This window comes from Condylura cristata, unplaced genomic scaffold (assembly GCF_000260355.1).
Source record: "Condylura cristata isolate star-nosed mole 26May11 unplaced genomic scaffold, ConCri1.0 scaffold00020, whole genome shotgun sequence".
In the NCBI taxonomy this organism is placed as follows: Eukaryota; Metazoa; Chordata; class Mammalia; order Eulipotyphla; family Talpidae; genus Condylura; species Condylura cristata.
Window position 1 is genome coordinate 7946128 of NW_004567121.1, and position 19833 is coordinate 7965960.

General features: G+C 35.0%; 1 protein-coding gene across 1 annotated transcript in view; it reads left to right on the top strand.

The window, feature by feature from the left end:
- The window catches only part of MRPS9 (mitochondrial ribosomal protein S9), a 46498-nt gene that overhangs the window by 15354 nt on the left and 11311 nt on the right, over positions 1–19833 (top strand). Inside the window, exons 3-5 of the mRNA XM_004686185.2 lie at positions 3491–3553; positions 3638–3668; positions 11477–11556. Of these exons, the coding sequence (XP_004686242.1) occupies positions 3491–3553; positions 3638–3668; positions 11477–11556 (174 nt within the window). The remainder of the gene's footprint in view (positions 1–3490; positions 3554–3637; positions 3669–11476; positions 11557–19833) is intronic.

Below are 19833 nucleotides of genomic sequence, written 5' to 3' on the forward strand. Positions count from 1 at the left end.
CCCTAAATACTTGAATATACATTTCCCAAAATAGGAAATTTTCTCTATAACTAGCATACCATTATCTCTAGCAAAATTAATTGGAATATAGGCTGTAGCAGAAGATGGGACACTTATATAATAATGTATTTAGATCTGTCCAGCTGTCCACAGAATGTCTTGTTTTATAGTTTATTACCCCAAGGACTTCATAATTTAGTTCTTGACATTATTCTTTGAGTACCTGGTAATGTTCTAGACTTAAGATGGAAAACTAAGGTCATTTGTCTTTGAGAATATGTCTGTACATGTGATCAAGGTAAAATGAAAAGATTTGATAACCGGGCACGGAAGGAAGAACTCAAAGTAAGTTATTTGAGGAAAAGCTCTGAATATGCTGTTTGGATACTTAAGTGAGAAAATCCTGAAGATAATTGACAGGTGGAAATTATTGGGAGATGGAGAAAAAATTAGTCTTTTTCTATAAATTTGTTTGAAAGTAAAAGGATCAATGATGGCTCACCAGAGGGGAACCAGAGTTTAAGAAAGGAACAGGACTTGTAGAAAAGATGAAGAGAGAACTTTCAGAGTAGAAGGAGGTAAACACGATTGCGCGAGGGGAAGACAGCAACCTAATATGGGAGAGGACTAAAAATTGGTGGTGAGATTAGAAAAGAGGTCTTGGTCCCTGACATAGTAATTTCAGCATGAGTATTATGAAGTGGGGGTATGGGATGGGGATAAACAAGTAGAGAATGCAGTTTTAGGAAATGGGTGTGTGCTTTTTAAGGACAGGAACATAATTGTGCATTGAGGGTTACTTATTGGCATGGGTGACTCCAGGAGTCTTGTTTAGATGGTTCTTTCACCTGAGCTTGACGGTTGCTCGCAAATATGGCAGCAGTTGGTACATAAAGGGGAAAAGTGAGCATTAGCCCTTTGTGCCGTAATAAAGACAGAGAGAGAATGGACCAGCCAGATGGTGTGGGTCCTGAAAGCCAATCTCTCCTGTTTGGCTGAGTTGGCAGGGCAGTAGAAGAGCCTGGAGAGGACTCTTTAATAGGGATATAAACAAAGAAGGGAGAAGCAGCCCTGAGGATTCAGTGAAGGCTGCAAGACAAGGTTGCGTTTGATCTAGATTTTAAAACACACATACGAATGTGTTAAATGGAGAAGTAAAACAATGATATTCCAGGCAGAAAAAATAATGGTACAAGAGCACTTGTTTAGCAAAAAGTGGCAGCTGTTAAGAAAACCAGATGAAAAGTGTCACTGAGAAAATGTAGCTGACCACTCTGCTCAGTATCCTTTGAGTAACCTTTAGTAATTCTGTCACAGGTCCTGTGTGTATATTCTATTATGTCAGTTTCTCTCCTGTATAGTACCACAACAGCCCCTGTACTTGAGGTCTGCTGGAATGAAGTCAGAGCCATGTCTTACTCATCTTAACTAGTAGAGTACCTGGAATTTAGGTGTGACCATATTTGTTGAATATGATTTATCAAGGTAAAGGTCAGTGTCTTCTCCCTTAAGCACATGTAAGTTTTTCTGGTAATTTTACTACTAAATATCTGTGCGTCCTTCTTGTCAGTGAAGAAGTAGTCTGTTTTTAAGGTAATTGGATTGATTTGGGGCTACTTTTGGTATATATAGAGGTAATGAATACATAACTAGATAAGTCTTAAGATAATGTGAGCAAGTGCTTCAAAAAGACTCAACATTTTTGTGTAGCTGACATTTATTGAGTGCCTGCTGCGTTCTATACTTTTAGAAATACATGATTTACTTCTCGAAACAACTGGATGAAGTTGATGTCCTTACAAATCAGAATTACTGGAAATGATTTTACTTGAAAAATATTTCTATGGCTATATGACACATTTACCTGATTTCATGTTCGCTACTCCTTTTCTTTTGAAATCTGAATTTCAATGAAAATAAAGGTTTTACTATTTTATAGCACGTAATGCTCTGCCTAAAGCTTATCTGTACGTTGTTTAACTTCATACTAACAGTCAGAATTCTCTTGTTCTTATAAATACTATTTATTTCAAAAGGGTATTCATCTACTTGAATTTTAAACAACTGTATCTGTTAACTGGAAGTTAAGCAGACACAGAAAGCAACAACTGTTTTTGTTTTGTTTTGTTTTGTTTTGTTTTGTTTTTTTAAATAAAATCCAGGTAGTCCTTTGTTTGCCTCAGAATTTGTAAGAAATCAGTTTAAAATGCTCCTTAGGAGATAACTGGAATATGTGAGGGCATGTTAGTACTGTCCCATGCATACTAAACAGATGACAACACACTAAGGCTGTGTCTCTTTTACTTTGTATTGTTTGATTTTAGTTATAAAATTGTTTATCATATTCGCAATTTTAGATAATATGGTATCTTTTGCCCTGTGGACTTTGTCCACCAAAGCAAATACGGTTTTTGTACAAATACAATGCAGTATAATTGGTACAATATAATGTAGTATCTTGTATATACTATATTAATAATTAATGATATAGCACTTTATATAGCATGATATAGTTGGTTGTATTGTTACAACCTAACAGTAGAGAATTGCAAGTTGATAAATACATATATTAAGATTTAGAGTTTCTTTTTAAAATATTAATTCTTTAATACAGAAAACATTTCTGTCAAACTTCAACTGTTTGAAAAGGTTACCCAGAGAACTCTCATTCATGTACCCCTCACCCTACTCCCTCCTACCCCTTAATAAATAATAATTATTAATATTTTACATTTAGCTTAGGGTGGGGGGTTATATTTGCAACAAAGAAACCTGTTTATATTTCTCTGTATTCTTACATGTGTTTTTTTATTCCTTCCTTACACCAGATGTTTTTATATTTTACCTTTTTCTCAAATTTAATCTTCAAGATCAATTTGTAGAAGTGGGACTACTGGGGGAATATATATGCATTTTGGTTGATTAGTGCCAGGTTTCCAACTATAGAGGCAAAGGTTGTATGTACCATGTGACATTCCTACTGGCGAGGTATCAGTGTCTCTCCGGCTTTGCCAATAGTGGGCTGTCAAGCTTCTGAACTTGTGTCTGATTCTATTAAATAAAAAGTGGTATCTCAGCCGTCTTGATTGCACTGTTCTTATTATGAATAATACATTTGACCCATTTTTTCTTCTTTGTAATTCAGTTGGTCAGTCTTTTTTGCCTCTAAATTTTGAGTAACAGTTAAGACAGACAGTTCTATATAGAAGTTGTATAGGAGCACCTCTAGTTTTCCTTTTAAAAAATGTTTTTTTGGTATCACATTCATGTGTGAAGCTGACATGTGAAAAGTTGTTAATAACCAAATTAATTATTTAAATTGTTTTTCTTTGGGAGGAAGTATATGTGGTTAATTTTATCCCCTATAAAAGATTATGAAATGAAATAATGTGTATGAAATGCATTGTTTAATATCTGGTACACAGCAAATGCTCAGTAACTATTCATCATAATCTTAACTTGCTCATGTAACTTTTGTGTATCTTTTCAGAGAGCTATTGCTTACCTTTTTCCAAGTGGTTTGTTTGAGAAGCGAGCCAGGCCAGTAATGAAGGTACTTATCTTAATAATTTTGAAAATTCCACTTAGGTTTATATGTTGTAGTCATTACCTAATGCATTTTTAATTTCTTTTCTAGCATCCTGAAGAGATTTTTCCAAAACAAAGAGGTAGGTTTGCTCAAGAATGAAATGAGCAGTTCTTTCTTACCTACAAAATTATGTATCAAAAATTATATCAGCTGTAGCTCACATATTATATAGATGTACTTCTGTGTCATGGTGGTCATGAAATAAACAGAAAATATTTTATAAGTACTAGTGAATGACTGGAGTTTATACACTTTCTTTTTAATTAAGAAATATTTAAAATTAGATCAGCTTAGACATTTTTTCATTCTAATGCCTTTTTGGAAAAGAGATTGGTATAGATCTGCTTGAGACTTTTACTTACATGAAAATTTTTCATTTTTAGTGTGGAAACATTTTGAATATACACATTTTCATCCCCCTTTTTGATCTTTCAGCACTTAAGTGGTATGATTGACTTACATCTCTTTCTTAAATCTATGTAACTATACTAATTACATTTTTCTTATATATTTGCCCATTTGAGACTGGTTTTTTTTTTCCAAATTAATTTCCAACCATTTTCTGTATATTAGAAGTTTGTAATTACCATCAGCTAGAATTCAGCAACTGGAACTACTGTTCATCCCTGAAACTGCCAGTGTGTTATTTTGGGAATATGTCAGTGTTGGTAGGACTTCCTGACATTTCAGTTAATTATATTTAACTATATATATATGTAGTATTCCTTTAGAATTAGCAAAATAATTTTTGCCACATGCCCATCAATCTTGCTGTAATATATAAATTTGCATGACTTATTTTTTAATGTAAAAAATTTAGTTTTGAGTAGATTATGACAACTGTAATGTACTCCTGCTTCTCCTACTATCAGATAAAAGATTCCAGATTGAGTTAACATAAAAATTCTGCTCTATAGTTAAAAGAAGTGATAAAAAATATTGGCAAAAACAAAGGTATATACTCAATGAATAACAGAAACAAGGAGTAGTATCTGATACTAGACAAAATGAAATTCAGGTTGCTCAGGGCATAGTTCCATGAGACAGGAGTGGTCAATTGTATTGATGAAACCTTGATATGACGACCATGAAACATTTAGCATTGAAATGTTGAAAGCAAAAACTGTTAACTAAGGTCCTAAAGAATTTAAATAACAACATGATTTTATAACTACACCTAAAAGTTAAGTACATTCTCTATGTGGATGCCAGTGAATGTTAATAGAACTGTGTTGTATAGGTCATGGAGAAAACATATTCTTAAAAAAGTAGGAATTAATACATTGGGTGTTCTGACAAAATCAATAGAACCATAACATTATTAGACTAAATAGGAAATCAAAATTGAGATTTACAGTCTATTTGGAAATATTAGAACAGTTTGTATCAAACTGTGAGGTAGGGAAAGTGTGTTTTGCAGATAAACATATTTATTTAAACACTAAGAAAGACTAGAAAATTAATAAAACAGTTCAGTAACACAGAAAAACAAAAAATTGATAAAGGCAGTGAAAACATTAAAAGAAGGGGTAGGATAAATAAAACCAATGATTAAAAAAAAAAAGAACTTGGGGAACTTGTTTGACAATTCATAATATTGACAATCAGGAGAATGAATACTAAAAGTGGGAGAAATAAAAGGTCATCAAAATGCTGACCATAGCTCCCCTCCCCAGTAAGTTGTGTCAGTGAGGTATATCATATCTTGAAAAAGCTTCTAACTTTTATACTATGCAAACTGTTGCAGAGCAGAAAAAATAATGAAGCCTTCCAAGTTAACTTTAATGCCTCATCATTTTCAAATTTGCACATGAATTGCATAAAAAAGAAACCCTTGGTCTCTTCTTGCCAAGTAAAATGATAGCAAATCAAGTAAAATACTGAGAACCACAGAGTATCTTTTTCCCCAATGGAATACAAGGATAGTTTAACATTAGCAATTTTTTTAGTATAATTCTCTGTTAATTGAGGGTTAAGATAAGTGAAGGCTATCTTATAAGTACACATCAGTTTTACTTTCATTTACTAATTTTATTAATTGCCCTAAGTAATGAGAGATTTTTTTTTAAACTATGATCTCCTTTGTCACCTTGTTCTTTAACTTCTCTATTTCAACTTCAGAACTGTCAAGATATTTATTGATACCTACTTTGACTATTAAGTGAAAGTGTTACGTGTTGTCCAATTGTCTGCTGTATAAATGTGCAGTATTTCTTTTTATTGTTCTGACTTATACTACTATATATAATTTTCTTAAACTGCATTTTGTTGAAAATTGTTACATTGTATCCTTTCTTGTGGCTATACAGTCCTCTGTGGTGTGGGTATACCTCATCATCTTGATCTGGTCATCCATCAGTGGGCAGTTAGGCTTCTTCCATGCCCTAACCACTATAAATAATACTGCTAGGAACATTGTGGAACACGGGTTTTAGTATTGATGGCTTAATAGTCTGTGGTTGCCTGCCCAAAAGGGGGACTGTTGATCGTACCACATTTAATTTTTTAAGATCAATACAGATTACTTTCCATAGTGGTTATACTAGTTCACATTCTTACAAACAGTGTAATAGGGTTCCATTTTCTTTGCATCCTCTCCAGCACTTGTTGAAAATGTTCTTAATAGCATAATATTATGCACTAAGTCACAAAGACAGCAAGGACAAAATTGATAAATTATCTATTTTGAAATTTAAAACTTCCCTTTGGAAAAAAATTATAAATTCAAATTAACAAGCTACAGACTGGAGAAAAATTGAAGCATGACAGAGATCTGATCTCTGGAATAAATTATTCTTAAAATTAACAAGGAAAACAGCCTTGTAGAAAAATGGCCAAAGGGAAAAAGAGGCAATTCATAAATGAAGTAAATAAAAGTGGCCAGTAAATATAGGAAATATCAGATCAGAATTAGGGCTCTGTAAAACAATGACATCATTATCAGTAGTTAGATTAGAAATGGTAAATATTATGTGTCAGCAAAATATTTGGAGCAGTCTGTTTAACTAACAAAGTGGCAGTGGAATAATACACAGAAGCTAGAGTGAAATAGCTGAGTTGTATTGCCCACATTGTTAGGTGGGCAAAATAAGTCAAAATAATGTAGTATTGCCTTAGTCCATTTCAGTTAGAGTAGCCTGCGTGGCTTACAGTTCTGGTGGCTAGAGGTCCATGATCAAGGTGCCTGCTAAGAGCCTGCTTCCTGGAACATAGACAGTTGTCTTGACATATTTACATGGTGGAAGGCATCTGCGATCTCTCTGGGGTATCTTTCGTCAAGGCACTGATCCCCCTTCATGAGAGCTCTGCCCTTATGACCTACTCATACCCATGTACCATTACATTGGAGATTAGTTTCCAAATGAATTAGAAAGTGAGGGGAGACACAAACATGGTCTATAGCAAGTATGTGGTTTAAATATAGCTTAGTACCATTTTTTAGTATGTGCATATGTTTATTCACTTGATTTATTGGAGTAGCATTGTATTATAACATAAGCTTCAGTGTCCATCACTGCAAATCAGGGTCTGTATATGCTACATTAAGTTCATGGCTAAAAGTCCAATTTTATCCTTTACTATAACATAGCCTCCCTTTTCCCAATTTAAATGCCCTACTCCCCCTTAGTTTCTTGTAACCACAAATTGGAAACATGCAAACAATCCTGTATATTCAGTGTATACAAACACGTGTGTGGGTGTATGCAGTTGCATAAAAAAATCCAGAACAAATTCTGACTGCCTCTGGTGAAGCAGTTCTAATATTTAATATTTATAAAAAGAGTGAGCAGAAGCATTGCTTGGATATATAGCATTGAGTGTATAAAAGTAGAAAAGAAACAAGATTAAAATCTATCATCTAAGCTTTCATTATAGGAAACTAGAAAAGAGAACCAAACCAAAAGAAGCACTAGAAAAGAAATAATAAAAATTAGAGCAGAAATCAGTGGGGTTGAAAACAGGAAATCAGTGGAGAAAATCATCAAAACCAAAAGCTGATTCTTACAGGAGATCAACAAATTTGATAAGTCTCTAGCCAAGCTAACTTAAAAAAAGGAGAGAACACAAATTACTAATACCAGAAATGAAAGAGGGGCACTGCTACAGAGCTCATGGACATTCAGAAAGGGTAATAAGCAGTACTCTGCATGCTTGGTGCCTCGAATTTGATAACAGACAAAAAAAAAAGATTCCTTGGAAGGTACAATCGGCCAAAACTTACACAAGAAGTGATCAACAATTTCAATAAGCCCGTTGAGTAAACTATTAATAACCTAATAAATCCTAGTTTTGGTTGTGGCTTTTTAGCAGTAATATGAAAGAATTGACTATTAGGATTTGATTAAAATTAAAAGCTTTTGCTGTCAAGAAAATGAAAACACAAGCCCCAGAACAGAGAAAATATTTGGGGAAGCCTTATCTAATAACGGACTGAATTCAAAATATGAAAAGAACTATTAAAACTTAACAAGAAGAAAAGACCTAATTTAAAATCACCCAAGCTTAACAGACATCTCACCAAAGACATACAGATGGCAAATAGGCATATGAAAAGATTCTGTACCTCAGGGAAATGCAAATTAAAACAATGGTAAGGTATCATTAACTCATATTAGAATGGCCACAAGACAGGGTACTTACACCATATTCTGGCTAGGCTATCAAGCAACAGGAGTCTTCATTCACTGTTGGTAGGAATGCAAAATGGGACAGCCCCTATGAGAGACAGTTTGGAAGTATCTTACAAAACTAAATATATCCTAACCATTTACCCCTTACCCAAAGGAGTTGAAAACGTATGTCCACACAAAATCCTGCACACAGATGTTCATAGCAGTTTCTTTCATAATTATCACACCAAATGCCCTTCAGTTGATAAGTGGATAATTAAGCTGTGGTATATTCAGGCAATGGAATGTTATTTAATATTAAAAATAAATGTACTAACAAACTGAGAAAACATAGAGGAACAGTAAGTGCATATTACTAAGTGAAAGAAACTAATCTGAAACCATGTAATTCCAATATACATGTCATTCTAGGAAAGGCAGAACTATAGTGAAAGTAAAAGGATCAGTCATCTCCTGGAATTTGTGGGAGGCTAAGAAGACGGGATAACTAAGCACAGGATTTTTAGGGTAGTAAAACTGCTCTATGGCATTGTAATGATCGGTATTTATCATAATAAATTTGTCTACACCCATAGAATGTACAATGCCAAGAATGAACCCTAATGTGAGCCACAGACGCTGGGTGAGGGTGATGGGCAGTGTGTTCATCGGGTGTAACAGATGTTCCATCTTAGAGTGATGCTGATAATGGAAGTGGCTATGAATGGAGGGGCAGGCAAGAAATGGGAAGTCTCTGTGCCTTCCTCCCAGTTTTGCTGTGCACCTAAAAAAATCTGTCTAATTAAAGGTAATTACTTACATAATTAAAATTTATAGAAAGTGTTGATAACTGAGGAAGTGTCAAAAACAGCAAACCAAAATATAAAGTTTACAAAACTATGTAAGATTTATATCTGAAAATTATAAATTTAGATCATAAGTGAGAATCTGAATAGTTGGAAAAAAGATTTTCAAGATTCTGTAAGGAAATGTAATAATGCAGAGTTGCTACTTTAAAAATTATTAATCTAATGTAATTTCAGTCAAGTCCTATTAAACTTTTGGGATAATTTGTAAAGTTTATTTGAGAATGTAAATGTGCAGAAGTAGTGAAAGTTTTTTTTTAAGAATTATAAAGGGAATTTACCCTGCTAGGTATTAAAATGCAGCAAAGAACTGATTTAATTAATTGGTGGTAATAGCGCAGAGTGGGCAGAACCAGTGGCCAGAATAGAGCACTCAGCATCAGCATGTTAGTTGGTACCATATTTTGTCAACTCTAAAACAGTTTTTCAGATTTTAATATCTTTGACAACAGAATTTATTTTATAATTAATGTGGAAACTGTAATACTACTATCAGCTTGTTTTCTTTGTGATTTATGTAATGAGACCTTATAAAATGTGATATTGTAGATTGAATGGAATTAGTATCTATGGACACCTACATAAATAATCTATTTCGTTCACTATGCAGTGAGACCCACCAAAAAGTCCTCCAAGGATTTACAGTGGAGTCATATTGACAGTCATGGTATTTGTCTTTCTGAGTCACTTTCTGAGTGAAAATAGACTGCATAATGAAGTTGTAAATACTGAGACATACACAGGTCTTCATAAAATCTATGAAAATGTTGTTGGAGGATATTTGACTTATTAATAAGCCAATGACAAATCTGGTTGTTTTTCAAGCAAATTCCTAATCAAGACTTTATTTACCATTTATCATGAAATTTTGTTCTTCCTTTTTTTTTATTTACTTGTACACACAGAACTGGGGTAAAGGCCAGAGGCTCAGGAGTGGCGAGAGGCTTCACTAGAGACAGAGTGGGGAACAGAACAGGCAGATCGATGAAGTACACTGCTGAGGGGAGCAGCGGGCAGGTCAGGAGAGGTCTGCCGAGCCATGTGGTCACCTCCGGGACAGGCGGGAATAGAACTCATGCGGAAGTGGCTTTAGCTTCTCAGTGCAGTGCTTTAACCCGTTGCGCCACCAGGGAGGGCCTTGTTCTTCCTTTTAATTGTATTTATTAAAATGCTCTAAATAGAATGCTAAGTACCCTCAGAAGAGAAAGAAAAACTACATATTGTTCAGGTGGTATTTCAACAGAAAAGGATAGACTATTCAAACTACTAGCAGGATGGTGATTGTATTGAACAAAACAATATTTGAATTTTGCTTTATGAACGTAAATGTCAGGTAGATTAAATTTCTAAGCTTGAGACCAAAAATTCCAGAGGAAGTGATAAAAAATAGTTCATGCAAAGTCCAAAATATGGTTTCTCACTGAAAGTGGTGTTGCCACTAAGGTGTTATAAATTGGTTCAGAGGTGGGAAAAGAAATCTTATCCATTAAAAATGTCTGTGGCCCTCCAAAGGGCCTAGATATACATTAATAGTGATGTAGTATATTAAGGTAATAAAATTTTGTAGGGAGGTAGGCAATTAGTGAAAAATACCTTAAAGATTCCTTAATAAGAATGATAATGAAAAAAGGCTTAAGGAACAATGCCATTGAGGAAAAGGAACAATTTCTGCTGTATTTTCAACTTGATCATGAAAGACATCATAAAATTAAAATACAAGTGGCAGATCAGAAGAGAAACATTTACAGTTTAATGTAACAAAGGATATTATCCGTTTCTATAGATTGTTAACAGAAACAACTTACTAGAAGTATAGGAAAGGACATGGCATTGGTGTGTAGTTTATTTACTTGTGGAGACTCCTGTTTATTTTGTGTTTGTTAGATGTGAATGTGTTTGTTAGATGTGAGGATTACAAAAAACATTTGGCAGGGGGAGGTGTCCCTGCTGTTTTAGACATTTGTCAGAGGTGTGTCATCACAGGGTTGAAATAATATGACATGGAAAAATACAGTTAGTCTTTTTATTATAGTGTGACCTTCTAAATTACTAAGCATGCTATCACTGACTTTTTAAGTTTCATTCTTAAGAATATAGGAGTATATTGTATTTATAGCCAAATTTAGCTTTTTTGTTTGTTTAAGCAAGATAATTTTGGCTACTTTATGTGTTTATTTAGAACAAAGTACAGTAATTCTTATGATAAAATAATCAGTAATATTTTATCAAATACAAATATTTTATGTTAATATACATGAAATATCAAATATCTACAAGTTAAAGTTAGTGAATAATAACATTCTAAATGTTCATGCTTTTTTTTACTTTGGCATTGTTTATAACTGCAGTTAAATATAGCTGTTTGTCTCTTTGCTTATGTTTATTTTTCTTTTCATCTGACTTTTAATTAGCAATCCAGTGGGGAGAAGATGGCCGTCCATTTCATTTTCTCTTTTATACTGGCAAACAGTCGTATTACTCACTAATGCATGTAAGTACATTACCTTCATGACAAATAATATGAACTGTAAGCTTCAGTAATTAATTATATTAGAGATTTTTCTAAGATTTAGAAGTTATTTAATATGTTCCATAATGTTTAAAGTAAGAGTTATAGAGGTAAGAAAGCCTGTCAAAGGCTTTATATTTTATCAATTATTTTTCTAAAGGTAAAACAGAATTCATGTCACAGTGATTTGCCCTTAAAATTGAAATCATTTGAAGGGATAAATGTTCACCTCAATAAGAGTGTATGTTGGGTGCTTCTAGAAAAGACAGACCAGGATAGAGGCACTCACTACTTACTATATGAAACTGTCAGGGAGCTTTGGGAGAGAGCCAAGTAGTTATCTTACATTTGGTTATTTGTATATAATTTTGCATTTCACAGGCTAATGCAATGTATGAGGCTAGAATATGGGTTACCAAAAAAAAAAAAAAAAAAGACCTCCACTTGCAATACAGTGTGCTGGGAACAGTTTTTATTTGGTTTCAGAATTGTAGGCATTTAATAGCTTACAAATTTGAGAGCTCCTTGGTGTTACTGGGGGTGGGAGGGAGGGCTAGAAACCTTTTTATTAATAGAACATGTCACATTTATTTTATTCATTATATGATTTTTAAAAGTTACAGAAATATCCATTGGGCTTTGCCCAGTTGCGTTTAGATTTCAGGGTTGAATCCTATGTACACATTAGTCTGCTTTTTAGAACTATCTGGTGTTTGTGTTCCACAAACCCACAGGACAAAAATCCCCACTTGTCAGGTACATTTATTTCTTGGGGAAGAAAAGAAAACCTTCTTTTCGCTTTTTGTTGACCTTGGGCAAATGAGCTTCTTGCCCTGGTAGAAATGAAATGAATGATAAATGTAGAGTATGTCTTTGCTGAGTAATGGAGCTGCGGCTCTGGCTTTCCACTGAGGTTCTCTCTGCACAGCCTGAGGCTGCCCGAGGACCCCTGCTGTTCATTTAAATAGGTATGTCAAATCTGCCTCCAAACGCTGCTGGTTTGATCTGTGGTAATATTTGTGAAGGTTCCATATGGACTTGAGCCCCCTGCAGTGCTAAGAAATAATGTACAACGCTTCATGGTGCAGACGCAAATTTTCTCTGAAAAGGGATGCAGTGCTGCGTTTTAGCTGTCGGAGGGGATGATGGAGCTGACGCGCTAGGCCTGTCAACTTGTTACACGGATGGGTTGCACGCAGCGAAGCTGTGGAAAATCTGTGCCTTTTAACTTTTCTACTTAATCACGGTTGTAGCATTGCCTTTAGACTGTATGCTACATTAATTCTCTTCCTGCCTTCTGCCTTTCATCCCAAGTTTCACGGAAAAAAGTAAAGCATGCAGGTCTGGTATAAGAGCCTTATCAAACAGCTGTCATCTGACAAGCCATTTGCATTTGTTTTGGCTGAAACTGAGCAACCCAAGGGCAAGATATTTTGTTGCATTCCATCATAATGAAGAAATTACACATTGTATAAAAGGCCTAACTCAATATTTTAATTTATGTGTTTTAAATGGTATTGTTCAAGAAACAGGTCAGAGTCTCATAGAGTGCTGTTGCCCTCTGACTAAAATGTCAAATTACATATGATTAATAAACATTCTTTTTGAGTATTTATAGTTTCTTTTAAATGTGTGGGAGACTCCTGTGGGATTCTGTTTTAGTTAAGTCAGTAATTTAGGTCAGTTTATTTTGTTGGGTATTTTGATTCCCCTAACCAGTGTGGGGTTTAGCATTTGTTTTACTAATCATCAGAACAGTTTACTTATGTGAATTACAGATATTTTAGCTAAACTCGAGCACTATAATTCAGATAATTAAAGCAGTCTTGTATTTTCCCAAAAAAAAGGTTTTATGGAATTTTAAAGCAATTATAAGAATGGAAAAGAATAAATATTTTCCTAAATATACTCCAATCACTTTAGTATCATGCATGACAAGTGCTATTAACGACTATAGTCATACCAGTCTTATTTCTTAGATAATACAAGTCAACATCATTCTAGATAGTGTTTGTTACTTTAAAATAATGTGGTTAAATATTCACTTAACAAAAGTGGTGATGTCGTTATGGCAAGCATTAGATTTAAAGTAAAAGAATAAAACTTGAAACCGCTTCTCTCCTTTGTTCTGCCTTCTCTGGATGGGGATATGGAGCACTGTCCCATTCTCTATTCCAGAGTGATTCATTCCCCTGCTGCCATCCCATTGCAGCAAGACAATTGGCCCCCAAAGGCTGTTCAGCATTAAATTCATAGAAATGAATGGTTGTTACCTTTCTTTTCTGTTGATAGACTTCTTCCCATGTAACAGAGTAAAAGACATCAAGCCAAACTCTGTTTTTCAACTGTGTAGTTGACCAACTGTAATTGTCTGAGGATGGCAGTCATCTGCCAAGATTTTTGACAGAAACAATAACAAAAAGATCATGTGTGCAGTTCTGCCAGGAGACCTTTCTGAAGTCAGTAAATCTTCTTTATTTTCTGTAATAGGGTTGAATCATCTTTTTAGTAGTTGGTCATTGTTTGCATGTTAGATTTATATATTAAGCTGTGGCAGCTAATAAAAGATAGTGCTGATATAGCTTACTAGTAAGGATAACATATAATGCTTTAGTGGCTTCTATTTCCAGTTGGCCTATAAGTAATTCAATTTTTGTGAAGAAATGAGGTTTTTGAAAAGGAAATGAGGAGGAAGGGGAAGGTGAGAAAAAGAAATAATTTCTTGTTCCTATTTAGGTAAAGCCTGGTAAGAAGTTATAAGGTGAAGGAAAACTTGCTGATCCATGAGGGGACCTCATATTTTTTTTAAGTATGTCACTTTCTAAAGGTTAGATAGTTAGCCGGACTCTCATTTTCCCTTACCTACTACAATATGCGTGTCTTTAGGTTGCCTGGAAAGTCAATAGTAACCTATTTGTATTATTAAATAGTGAGTCTGATGTAGATATGGTAATGAGAAAAGTATTACATAGTACTAGCAAGTACGTTCTTTAACAGTAAAAAGTAATTTAAGTAAGAAGAAATAAGAGAGTTAAGAAGTTTCTTAAAGGATCGTTGAGTTCTGAAAAGAGAGCTCCGTGCTTGATGTCACTGACTCATCATTCTTTTTTTTTCACCCGAAATGGATGGCTTTCCATTTCCTTAATAGCCACTTAACCAGTAAAACTTGTGTTTTTTTCAAACATGATTTAGAGGTTCAGTTTAGGGTTTCAGGAACAGAATGAAGAAATAGAAAAAGAATAAAGAGAGTTCCCTGGTACAAGTGAGCAAATATGTATAGGAAAGGGAATAATTTTTAAAAGGGGCATCTGGGTCTGTGTGAAAAAGGAAAGGCTAGACCATTGGCTGTCTTGCTTGTAAACACCCTACATATAGATGCGGGTGAAAGCCCTTGGTGTAGAATTAAGGGGGAGGTGGAAGGGTAGTGTGCCATTTGGATCACCAGCCTGCCAGAGGGGCACCTTGTCTCAACAGCTGGATCCCACCCAGGCCTGCCAAGCTGGTGTAAGGGAAGCAATGGGCTGTGTTCATGAGTAAGATGTTTGCATGAAGAAAGTAGAATTAAGATTTGTCTTAAAATTTAGTGATAGGCACAAACAAATTTTAAGAAAAATGTTAATTCCAGTTTCCTCATTTTACTAATACATGTTTCTGAAAGTTTTTAAATTCTCTTACTAGAAGTGAGTTGGCAGCTATGTAAAACTCATGAGAGATACTTACTGGACTCTGAAGTGAGAAACCTCTTGTATAATGATTCTTTAATCAGAGTGTATCTATAACACAACCTTTCCCAAAGCTCTTTCTGAAGAAAAGGTTACAAAATATTTCTCGGGAAAGGGGCCCTGAAATTGTTCATTTGGGCATGCTGCATACTGGGATACCCAAAGGAGCAAGGTAAAAAACTCTGTGAAGTCACTCAGTAACAAACCTGTTGCAATAACCTCAATATTGGAGCAACAAAAACCTCTCTACTTAGATGCCTCTGAATGTCCCTTAACATTCATGCTTGAGAAAAACTAGCATCTTGTAAAGAAAATCGGAAGTTTTATAAGTTGGCAAATACAGGAAACATTTACAGAAGTTTGTGTCACCCCACCCTGCCACATATGTGCGTACACACCAGCTTTAAAATGAGTTTATGTTTCTAAAAACCACTCTGGAAGTTTAGCATCAGATAGAAAGTTCATATGTTTCTATTTTACAGTAAACAGTAGAGTATTTTCTAAGAATGTCTATAAATTGAAAGAGTTACACCAAGTCCTCCCTTAAAATGAAGTATAAGGAGGGCCGGCCCTGGTGGCACAGTGGGCTAAAGCGCAGCACTGCGAAGCAATCCCCACCAGGGAGCTGACCCAGATGGCGCTGCAGACCGCTCCTGTCCCGCCTGCTGCGCCGCTCAGCCATGTACTTCATTGATCTGCCTGTTCTGCTCCCCACTCTGTCTCTGGTGAATCCTCTCACCACCCCTGTACCTCTGGCCTTTACCCCAGTTACTTTATATATAAGTAAATAAATAAATCGTTAAAAAAATAGTAGGAACCATGAAGAATAACTTACATTTTTATTTGTTTCATTTGATTTTGCATATGCCAATAACAAAACATTGAGGTGATATTTATGAAATTGATTTTGTGTGACTTTTTCAACAAGTGGATATTTTAAGTCAGCTGCTGTCCTATTATTCAATTAGTATGTAAGATGATAATTAATGTTTGCTAATGCATATCTTGTATATCATAATACAGTTTGCTTTTCCAAAACCATCCCTAAGAAATATTACTTGTTTACCTTTCCTAAAATTGGAATTCTACATGATTAATATAACCAAAACAGATATTAGGAGGATACTAAAATTCATACTGCTTATACTCTTGGAAGGGTTTAGTTTAAGTATTTCTTTTCTGTAACCTGAGCATCTGGTATTTTCAAATTAGACACCTTCTAAATTTGACTCATACATTATGGAAATATGATGACACAGAGGTGGATAGGCTTGCTTTGATTTTATGAAATATTAATCATAGCTGTGATTAATGATTCAGCATTTCACATCTGGGTTATTCCTGTCATATTTGAAAATTATACTATTAAATACAGTATATAAACTTGGTATGGAAGGGGTCAGACTAATTCTCTAGTGCCCCTTAAAAATTAAGTGGAAACTTAACAATGTACCAGAAGCTACCAGTGATAATCTGTGATGTTGACAGTTCCTGGCATATTTTATACCCTCAAGGAGTTTTTGATGTAAATTAGTACACATCTCTTCAGGGAGTTGAAACTATAGAATCTACTTTCCAGAGAACTGTTACCACTGAGACAGAATCTCAAAAGTGGTTTTACTATTTAGGAATGAGAATAAATAGAAATGTATACTAATAAAATGGTTTTGATTGTTTAACTCCTGAATACCTTACCTCACTCCTGTTATCACTGGACCATTGCATCACACAGGTCAAGCACTGTGCTAAGTGCTTCTTATATATTTTCATACTTAAAGAAGTGTATGGAGTATTATATAACTTGATGGATTGTAACCATCAAAGTGTAAAATAGCCTTTGCTATAAAGGAATAGAATTGACCATGTTTGAAATGTGACATGTACTTTTTCATGGGTACTTTCTCACATACCACATTGTTTCCACTTATTTTTTTGTAATTTATTAATTATTATGGAACTAGATATAATATTGGAAGATAATAATAGCATACCGAAAGAAACTTTTCAGGAAAATGGGGTCTTAAAAATTGTTCTACAGGGGGCCCTCCCTGGTGGTGAAGCGGGTTAAAGCACTGCACTAAGAAGCCAAAGCCACTTAAGTATGAGTTCGATCCCTGCCCTGGAGGTGACCCATATGGAACGGCAGGCCTCTCCTGAGCCACTCGCTGCTCCCCTCAGCAGTGTACTTTTTCAGTCGGCCTGTTCTGCTCCCCTCTCTGTCTCTGGTGAATCCTCTCACCACCCCTGCATCTCTTCTGTGTGCATAAATAAATAAATCTTAAAAAAAAATTGTTCTACAGCAACTGGAAAATAATGATAAGTGTAGCAGCCCAGACTCTGACTAAAAGCTTTTACCTCTGAAGCAAGTGATTATTTTCATTTTAATTGCCTGGTTATTCCAGAGAGTTAAATGGACCCTTAGAACCAGGGGAGGGGATCTCCTCACTGCTGTTGGTGTACTCTTAGATTCCTGTTTTCTCAACTACATTTGAAAGATACAGCTCTCAATGATGCACTCTTAGAATCTCAGGACTGGAGCAGACCGGTGGAGAGACCAGGACGCCCCTCCAGCAGCAGCACACCAGAGCAGAACAGCAGGACGGCCGCCCGACGACCTCTGCAGGGTGTGCAGTGAGATGCTGTTGGCACTGCCTGTGCACTTGGCTTAAGTGAGGGAAGATTCATTCGGGGAGGGTGTTTTCCTTATTTTACCCATCCTGAACACTTGAGAAGTGTAGGAAAAGGTGCATCAACAACAGTTGGAGTCACAAACTATTATCTTAGCCTTTAGAAATGCCCTAAATTACAGGCTGTCAACTGAGGCTTACCAATTCTTGGGAGACAAATGGTAAAAATTTTTAAGAGCAGGTATATGTTCTGTATGTGGATAGGTCACATTAATTCGTGCGTTCTTTAGGGCTGACCGTTAGTTACTTTAAATCTTCAGATAGATCCACCTGCTGATACATGTGTCCGATTGTACTTTAAATATAGTTGTGCTTTACTGGATTCTAGAATTGATGTAGCTTCATTTGTCCTCTTGCTCTTGTGTTGTACTAGAGTTTCTATTCTAAACTTCAGTGTCTATTGAAGGCATCATTAAAACAGATCACTTAGTCCCACCCCAGAGGTTCCTCTTCAGAAAGCCTGGAATGGCACCTAAACATTTGTATATCTAACTAATTCAAGTCTCGGATGCTGCTGCTGCCCCAGGAGTTCTGCCTTTAGAATTATCCAACTAGTGATTGTTTCATTTTGTTTGAGGTGTTAATGTCCTCTATCAGTCTGGAGCTCAGCCTCAAATTTATAGCTTTCAAGGCTGCTTTTCTCTTTCTTTCTGCTTCTTTGTCATGTCTAAGCTACTAATTCAACTAATCTTACTGAAAAACCAAACAAAACAAAACCTCCCCAACCATAAGAAATGAAACTGTATCATTCTCACAAAGAAATCTTAACCTGTTAAGTATCATCTCAGGCTTTTCTCACCTGTATGAAACTCAAGGGCTCAACCTTTACATCCTCTTTCTTTCTTTTAATTTTCTCTTTCCCAGTGATAGCAATCTATTCCTGAAAAAAATGTTTGCAGAATGGAGATAATATAATAATAAAATGCAAGTACTGATAAATACAAAGACAGTGGCAAAGAAAACAAACTCTTGATCAGCTACATTGTCATATAGTATGGTGGTCTAATCAGAAGCCAAAGAAGTTGCCCCCGCAAACTTGCCCTAGTTAAGACTGTTTGAGGTATGGGTGGACATCCCCATCATGTTGGACAAGTTGTGTTGTCCGGTAGCCATGTGATGGCGGAAAGTGTCATGGCATGGCTAGCCAGAAAAAAATGTCATTTATATCATCACTAACTCATCTTCTGAGTATACCAGTTTATTTATTAGGTATTAGTGTGGTAGCTTATGTGTCAGTTATAAATGAAGACATATATATATTGAATGTGAATTCTCAAGCAGTCAAGTTTGCAGAATCAAACAAAAAAATTATACAGTTGCACTTTCTGCTTGTTGTAATTTTATTTCCTGGAAAATATATTTCACTGATAGCCTTTACTGCTGGATTATTGCTTTTTACAAGTTCTAACAAAATGGCAAGTTTCCCCCTTCCTGCATTACAAGTAAGTGACAGACTTTGTTAGAAAATAAATGAATAGGCAGAAATCAAATGTGAAAAATAAATATAATAGAAAACTTTTTAAAGTATAAGCTATATGATAGGACTTAACTATTATATATAAATATTAAATATTAGATGCTTAGTTCAATATTAGATGCTTAGTAGCTCCTATAAAGTTTACTGGTCATTTAAAATATATGTTGCTGTGTCAGCTATGTTTTTGTTTTGTTTGTTTGTATTTAAGGAAATATTTGGTCCAATTTGTGAAATTCTTAAGGGAAACAATTTGTAGGTTTATTTGTACCAACCTCACTGAAGTTGTGATTTTTTAATAGAGTTACTTAAAATTCAGTTAAATTACCATTCTTTAGTTAATGAGAAATATTATTTGGAAACATTTTCTTTATTC